Source organism: Castor canadensis, chromosome 8, assembly GCF_047511655.1.
Source record: "Castor canadensis chromosome 8, mCasCan1.hap1v2, whole genome shotgun sequence".
NCBI lineage: Eukaryota > Metazoa > Chordata > Mammalia > Rodentia > Castoridae > Castor > Castor canadensis.
The window spans coordinates 93,380,827-93,389,910 of record NC_133393.1 but is presented as its reverse complement, the minus strand read 5'-3'; the positions used below and the strand labels follow the sequence as shown (position 1 = coordinate 93,389,910).

Here is a 9,084-nt window from a genome sequence, read left to right as displayed (position 1 = left end):
TTGGTCATAACAATGCCCTCCTGGACTAGAGATAATTAACTTTCAGATATTTGAAACTTAAATTCCTTGTGGTTGATGAGTTTTGGCTGCTTTAATGCTATAAGAAGGAAGAAGAAGTAGTTCACAAAGTAAACCCTCATTTATTCTCTAAATATGCAGGATACTGATTACAAACTTAATATCCAAATTTGCACATATAGTAATACATGTTTGTATAAAAACCACACTTTGTAATCAATGAAACTATAAGCATGTCATTTCTAGGAGCACTTCTATTATGTGAACTTTTATAAACCTTACAAATTCTTACTGGAAATGTGGCTCAAATGGTAGAGTGCCTGTTTTGCAAACATGAAGCTCTGAATTCAAACCCCAGTCCCACCCCCAAAAAGTATATTTATAAATGTTCTGGTTCATCTCCCAGCAAAATAATAAGAATAAAACCATTTAAAAAATGAAATGAAATAAAATATATAAAAAAAAGAACAAGTTCTTAGATATCTATTTATTGAGCCTATGAGTGGATGAATGAACAAAAGACAAAAGGTTTTTTTTCAGGATCTGAGATTTGCTGAGATAAAAGAATAGATATTGTCCTCCCTGAGACAAATGTATACCTTAAAATCTAGACCTATTTTAGTTCAGCAAAATTAAAAATTTCATGATATAATATTTTTTCCAATGTTCATTGCTTTTTTTCTAAGTCATTCTTACATCAGACAGACAGTTGGATGTACACTATAGTATAATGTTTTCTAAACAGGTCATCAAAGGGTTCTGAAGTAACATAGATGGATTTCTTTGATTTAAGCACTCATAATGGCAAGGAATTCCAAATAATCCTAGATAATGTGCAATAAGTGAAGAAGAAGATCACAATATATATCATCTCCCAACCTGTCCCAAGAGTGGCATCATTTTGTGGGTAAAACCAACAATAGAAATAGTAGATTTTTATTTCTGTGACAATGGCCTTGGTCACTTTCAGAGAATCTGCATTAAATTGCATGTTTCCCAGTCAAAATCACATATGACCTTCCTACTTGTTAAGAATGGAAGAGAAGGCTGGAGTAGCTCAAGGGGCAGAGTCCCAGTTAGCAAGCATGAGGCCCTGAGTTCAAACCCCTCTACTGTCAAAAATAATAAAAAAGAATGGAAGAAAACTAGGAGGACATATCCCAAAGTTTCCCTCTCCTTATGGCTCTAATTATACTTTGTTAATGAGAGAACTTTGAGAAAAAATTGAAAGTGGTGGGAAGAGAGGAAGCTATTCTATGTCTTTGTTTTCAGGCTGGTGAGCCAATATGACATCTTTATTAGGTTTTTCCTAAAATGTTTGAGAACTACCTACTTTACTGGTAGCCCTATTAGTAAGCACTCTCTCAGACATCACTGGAATTCACTGCCATTCCCCACTATCATTTCCTTACCCTACTGAGCAGTTATCCAACCTGAAATCTTTAGTATTAAACTTTCTATTTGAAACATTCAGAATTTCCCTACCCAAGCTATTCAGATGCAGTATGAGGGTTGGACACTATCATTTAAGAGTAAGTGGATTAGAGAATTAATTTTCAGCTCCAGTGGGACCTTGAAGAGATCAAAGAATGAAGAATGTGTTCTTCCAGAAACATCTTCCTTCTTTTCCTTGAGTAATAATTTCTTAAGCCCCTGTGCCTGGCAAATGAGAATTGGGGCAATAGCGTGGGTGAACTCACATTATTACGTTAAGCAGAGAAGCCAAAGTTCAAACTTTGTGGTTTCATTTTTATGAAGTTCCAGAGAAATGCAAGACTGATCTATAGTAATTGGAGGAACACAAGTAGACAGTTTCCTTCAATGGCAGCTGGAGGTAGGGGTGTCAGGGAATGAATGGGAATAGGGAAGGGGAACAATGCACAATGTTGTGCTTCATAGCCATACAGGTGTGTGTATCTGTCCAATGCGTTGGTTTAAAATGATTGAATTCACTTGTATATGAGAAACATAAATAATTTGGTAAAAATTGACACAATCAGAATCAATTATGAAATTATAATTAGCAAATTGTATTAAATATTTTGAAATTTCCCAAGCCAAGATAGAACTGAATTATAGGTTGAATTTTTTTTTTGCAAATTAGTATTACTTCCAGAATAGAAATTCTTAAAAACAATGTAAGTAATTAGAACCAAAGCCTGGAGTTCAATTGTTTTTACCTCAAAGGAAAACTATGTTTGCAAATAACTTATTCTTAATTATAATAACTCAACAAGAAAAATGTTACCAGTATAATATGAACCCCTTTACACTTGTCATTCCTCTCAAAGACATCCTTGAATCTCTTATACTTACTTATTTTTCAATGCCTGTTATAAGTGATGCTTTCTTTTCAAAGGGTACTGTGTTCTTTAAAATTACTCAGACTTTCAACTTCTGTTCAATTATAACCTCCATTACACTGTATAATAATTATGAAATTCTGTGTCTGGGTTTCTTTCTGATAATGTTAGCAATGCAAAATACTTAAGAGAAAATGAAATGCTTATAATGAATACATGTATCAAAACAATTAAGTATGCCTTACAAGGCTAGATTTTATAAGGAATTCAGTACATAAAACTATCATTTATGAGCTGATACACTTTCAGAAAAAAGGTAAACTTTAATATGCTGGACTCAAGAAGGCAGGTTTCTCTTAGAGATTAGGATGATCTCCTTAAAGAAAATCAGAGATGGAGTGACTCAAGTGGCAGAGCATCTGCCCAGCAAACATGAGCCCTTTAGTGCAAACCTCAGTACTGAAAATATAAAATATAATAAATAAACCATTGTAAAGAATAGCATGTAAGTAAAGTTAATAGTGTATAAGTACTCAAAGAGAGACATGGCATGGATCAAACCTACTATAATTGATGATTTTATTACTTGTCTCATTCATGTTCCAAGAACATGTTTCTTAAGTCTGAATTTTGCCTCCTTGTTTTTAAAAGAACAAAATCTTTGAAGCATATGCTTGAAAGCTTCTTTAACTTGCTGGTTCCTTAGAGTGTAAATCAAAGGGTTTAGTTAAGGGGCCACAGAGGTATAGAGCAAAGCTACACCTTTATTGAAAGTCACCCTTTCCTTTGCGGATGGCTTCGTATACATAAAGACACAACTCCCATAAGTAATAGAGACAACAACCATGTGTGAGGAACAGGTGGAAAAGGCCTTTGTTCTTTGCTGAACAGAAGGAAATTTTACAATGGCTTTGATGATGAATGCATAGGAGAGGACCACTAGAAACAATGTGATGACCAGCGTCACTAAAGCTAAAACAAAAGCCAACAATTCTATGAAATGTGTGTCTGTGCAAGAGATTTGCAGGACAGGAGAAGTGTCACATAGGAAGTGATCAATTGTTCTGGAAGCACAGAAATCCAGCTTGAGTCCCAAGAGCAAAGGAGGAAGGATGATTAAGAATCCAGTTACCCAGGAGCTGAGCACAAGTTGCTGACACACTTTGCTGTTCATAATTATTTGGTAATGCAGGAGTCTGCAGATGGCAACATAGCGGTCATAGGACATGGCAGCCAGGAGGTAAAATTCAGTGAGTCCTAATAGAAAAAAGAAGAAAAACTGAGTTGCACAACTATTGTAGGAAATTCTTTTGTCTCCAGTGAGAATGCTCATCATGAACCGTGGGATGACCACTGTTGTGAATGAAATTTCTAAGGAGAAATTTCTAAGGAAGAAATACATTGGAGTCTTGAGGCAGGGATCCAGCAGTATGAGCAGGATGATGACTGAGTTTGCCATCAGGCTCAAGATATAATTGAAAAACAGAAACAGGAAAACCACAATTTGTAGCTGAGGGTCATCTGTCAGTCCAAGCAAAATAAAGTCCTCCCATGATTCGTTCTTCATTTCTCTTTTGTCCTGTCAAATTTATAGAAATTAAAACTAGTATCACAGACATTTCTTCCCTTCCAGTCATACCAAGTTCCATATTCAGAAACTTACAACGTTGAAATATTTTCACAAATCAACTTTGAGTTCAGCAAAATGAGCATATCCTCCACTCCATCAGTTTGTTAGTAAGAAGGTACAGATTTTTCACTTATCCAGAGCTGAATAAATTCTGTTTACCAATTTTTTGATCAGATATTAATTTTTAAATGGAGGTACTCAATTTAATTATGTTAAATTATGACCCATCTTTCAACTACTATATCCCAATGAACTGTTCAACTGTGACATTTTTTAATTCCTGAGTTTGGCTAATATCTCAAATGAGTTGTTACATGAGTGACACTATGGTATAAGAAAAGGTTCTATTTCTTCTATCCATAATTACAAGCTTACTACAGAAATATTTGATGGTTTGGGAAATTTCTAAGAAGGAAAAAGTCCAAAGAAAAAAATTCATGTGGTTGTTTAAATTAGCATCCACGAGGATAAGTACAGTGATCATAAAATTGAAGTGATGCTTAGAAAATAACTAAGAAGCAGGAAGACAACACAATTTTCAACATTTGCTCATCATTCAACTTGATTTGTTAAACACAGTCCCTCTTAGAAGGTCTCCCCAATCATTGTCTTGTCTCAGGTCAGTTTCACTGGGAAAGAAAAGAGACCTCTATGAAAAATACCAGAATCCTAAAATACCAAAATTCCATTCAAGCTACAAACAGAAAAGGGATGTTTTTGTTAGCTGTGTCATGCTCATTCATGTTTTACAGATAATTGTTAGTAAGAGAAATTTTTTTTGTATTTCTAGGGTACCTTCATTTCATCTTAAAGAGTTTATATAGCCTAACAAGATGATAATTTCCAAAATATTATGAAGAATTGAAAATTACTTGTGAATAATTAGAAGACCCATATACTCACAAAATTCACTTTATTCTGCAAAATATAAAAGGGCAATCATAGTATTTCTTGGTTAATTTTAGAAGTTATAAATTAGAAACAAAAGTAAGCATGAACAACAATCTATACTTTGGGTTTAAAACACAAAACCTTAGCCTGTGTCAATAATCACAATTTATCCCTGGTACTATTTTATTCAGTGAATCAAATCTTACCTGATTCTTGAATGATTTTGTCTATTCATAATAATACTGGTTTTCAGATATTTTCATAGAAAAAAAAAGGTAAAATTATTAGGTTTTCTTATGAGGATTCCCAGTCCTTCCTCTCTGGTGACAATTATTTTGGATACTGCTTCTTTCCCAAAAGAATACCATCATGAAGAGTTTGGTAATTACAATACAGAGAGCAAACATAGTGTTTTACTTCTGGTTATAATTTTGAAAAAAGTCTAGTGATGTAAAGTGTACAAAAAAGTGTTGTAGACAGAGAAATACATAAGTGAGTTTAAGACGCGTTTCAACAAGGGACACAAAAAAGAGGAAGATAAAGGATTAGGAAAGACTTAATTAAAATAATATTTTTGAACTTTAGAGAATCAACTTCAGGAAAAGTTGAAGGATTACAAGTATGGAAAGTTAAGTGAACAATTTTTATAAATATATAAGTAAAGAAATAACAAGGGGAAAAATTTAACACAAAATATGTTTCTATGACTAATTCATACAACATACAACTTTGTTCAATTTTCTAAATTATATGCAAAGAATATTAGTAGATCTTAAGACAACAAGACTTAAAGAGAAAATAGAGAATATACAATAAGTTTCAAAATCACTATGGTTAGTGGGAATGCACTTGGGACAAATTGTGGATATTATGTGAAAGATATAAGACTATTGATATCAAAACGTCAGACAAGCTGAAAGTTAAATGAATAAAAACAGCCTCATATCAACTGAGCACTATGTATGCAGCAATCGCTACTCCCAAGTTTTACTTACAATATGTGGGACAAGTAACATCAAAAAATAGGAGCAATGGCTTGCATTCTGAGCAATGGGTCTGATTAGAAGAAGTTATTTTCAAACTTTTGGCTTTAATAGAGTTTTATAGATGATATAAAATACTTACATATATTTTATGTAAGTATTTTATACAGGATCTAAATCAAAGCCAAATTATAGAATATTTCTTCTAAAATTTTTTTGATTTCTCAAAGGAAAATTCCTTCTCCGTTATTTTTATTGTCATAATAAAGACAATTTTTCAATTGTAATATGTAAAATCATGTGTTCTGCATTGAGGATATTTATAAAGTTATTTACAAACTATAAAGAATAAAATTTTTTCAGAAAGAAGAGCCCACAAAAATAAACATAAGAAGAAGCAAAATATAAATGAAAAATCAATGTCCATTCTAGTGCCATATACAAATTTATGAAAGAAGTACATGAGTGTTGTTCTTTCTAGTTCGGCCATAAAAAGAGATGAAGTGATGAGACAAGATAGTTCAGGCAAATGAAGCAACACAAGACAAAGAAACAATGGTTCAAACATTATTTGTTTGGAAACTATATTCACATGTTTCCTAAATCATCATCTCTGACAAAGTCATAGACTATTAAAATAACTGTCCCAGTGCTAGGAATTCTTTAGCACATTCATAATTTGTAAAACAATAAATTATAAAATATTCTAATTTTCACAAAACATTTCAGCAACAGAATTGAAAAATACTTAATCATGTAATATTTAAGCTAGAATTTCCTCATATCAAACTATTGATTTGTCCTTCTTCAACAATCACACATTCCATATTTCTCACAACACAAACTCTGAGGGAAAAATATAAATCACAATAAATGCGACCAGTAAATGGAAGAATATTTAGTTTTCTTGAATATTATGAATATCACAGTATTTTATTTTAAGACATTACAAGTTTTATTTAAGTGTCTTGCTTAAAACCTTTCACCATTGTCTATAATTCAAAATGTAAAATGTGCTAAAAGCACTAACCCTTTAGTAGTTTAACAGCTATCTTCAATTATTTGCAAATACAGATTTTCAAATCCTTATGTACTTCAATATACAACTCCTCATCCTTATAAAAAAGGAGCACTGGTGATCTATTCTTCTTCTACCCTAAATACTTCATTCTACACTGAAATATATGACTGATTTAATTGTTGTCCTAAAGATATGATTTTTGACTAATTTATTTCATAATGTCACAAAAGTATATCAAATTACCCTTTTTTCTACAATCTGCTATCATCAGTTATCTGAAGCATTGTAAACCTTGCTAAATGTAACCTATATTGTAACATGAAAATTGACCTTATCTTGATTGATGCAGGGTGCAAGCCTCCCTGTCTGACAGGAAATTGTTTAATAGAAACAAAGAATTCTCTGGATGACTGAGTCTTAAAACATTATTTCCTAAGGGACTGTCAAATCATATGAGACAAAAACAGGTTTTTAGAGAAATAAACAAGCATGTGTGCATGTATGAGCACATTTTTACTTCCTTTTACTGTGCATCTAGAGAATTCAGTACAGGTTGCCTTAATATATGATTGCCCACCATACATTTGTCTTTTGAAATCACAGTCATATACTTCAGGGTTTAGAAACATACCACATCAATTTATAGAGATATTTTGAATTTGCTATATTACAATTTGTAGAATCAGTTTACCAATGAATACAGATGTGCATGTGAAATGGATGCCTATAATTCTCTCTATTTAAGAGACTGAGATGAAGAGGATCACAGTTTGAGGCCAGCCCTGCAAAAAGTTACCAAGATTCCATGTCAACCATTAACTAGGTATAGTGGTATGAACCTGTCATCTTAGTGATGGCCAGAAGTATAAAGTAGGGATATCATGCTCCAGGTTGGCCCAGTCAAAAAGCAAAACCCTGTCTCAAAATAATCAGAGCAAAAAGAGCTACAGGCATGGTTCAAGCAGTACAGCACCTACAAGCAAGCACAAAGCCCTGAGTTCAAATACAAATACTATCTCCCAAAAAGTGTGCATGTATATTTATAAAATATATTCACAGAACATATTGTCATAATGTTAAAGATCATAATGCAAGACCTTTCAGATAAATTCCTAAAATTAGAATTACTGAATCAAAGGAAACTCATATAAATTTTGTTACCTATTTCTAAATTGTTCCCTACCTGTATTTTATCAATTAACAGCAACAATATATAAGGGTTCCTATTTCTCAACATAAAACTGGGTTTAATTCATATTTTCAAAGTACATTTCATAAATATTTCTAAGAAGTATTATATTTGCTATTAATTACTTTTTATTATTAAATTTTAGCACATGGATTTCACTATGCATATATTCAGTTTTGAAAATTAGTACATATTAATAAAACAGAATGATGGGTTTCATATGACATATTCATGCATGTATATAATATACTTTTTAGTTATAACTCCCATTGCCTTCATTACCCTCCTCTCACCTGTTCTCTTTATTCTCTTCCTTTTTTTTATAGTACTAGGGTTTGAATTCAGAGCCTTCTGCTTGCTAGAAAAGTAATCTCACTTGAGCTACAACAATAATCAGTTTTTTCTTTAGCTATTTTTCACAATTTTTTTCCTGGGTTGGCTTCTGTCTGTGACCCTCCTGCTTACAGTCTCACATGAAGCTGCAATCACAGGCACCCACCACCAGTACTGGTTTATTGATTGACGAAAGGTCATGGTAAATTTTTGTCCAAGCTGATCATGAACCACAGTCCTCCCAATGTCCATCTCTCAAGTAGCTGGGATTGCAGGTGTGAGGCACTACACCTGGTCCTCTTTCCCCTTCTTAATTGAAATCTCTTGTCATCTACATTTTTTACCTCCCCTAAATTTCATCTATAAGAAAAAATAGGATATTGGTCTTTTGAAGTCTGGCTTATTTTGCTTAACAGGGTGATCTACAATTCCATCCATATTCCTACAAATAATGTGATTAATTTCTTCTTTATGACTGACTAATTTCCCAGTGTGCATATATACCACATTTTATTTATCAATATATCTGTTGATAGGCACTTGGAATGACAACATAATATGTCTGTTATGAGTAGTGTCTTGATAAACGTTGGTGTGCATGCCTCTCCATTCTATACTAACTTTGATTCCATTGGATGTATGTGGCATACATGGTTCTTATGGTAGTTTGACTTAACTTTTTTGAGGAATCTCATATTTATTGAAACAGAGGCTAC

The 9,084-nt window shown here is 32.7% G+C and overlaps 1 protein-coding gene across 1 annotated transcript; it reads right to left on the bottom strand.

Moving 5' to 3' along the window:
- Positions 1–3,048: 3,048 nt before the first annotated feature.
- Positions 3,049–3,888, bottom strand: LOC141425526 (olfactory receptor 6C6-like). Its single transcript, XM_074081757.1, has one exon. It carries the CDS (start codon positions 3,886–3,888, stop codon positions 3,049–3,051), a length of 840 nt encoding a protein of 279 aa, XP_073937858.1.
- Positions 3,889–9,084: the final 5,196 nt, after the last annotated feature.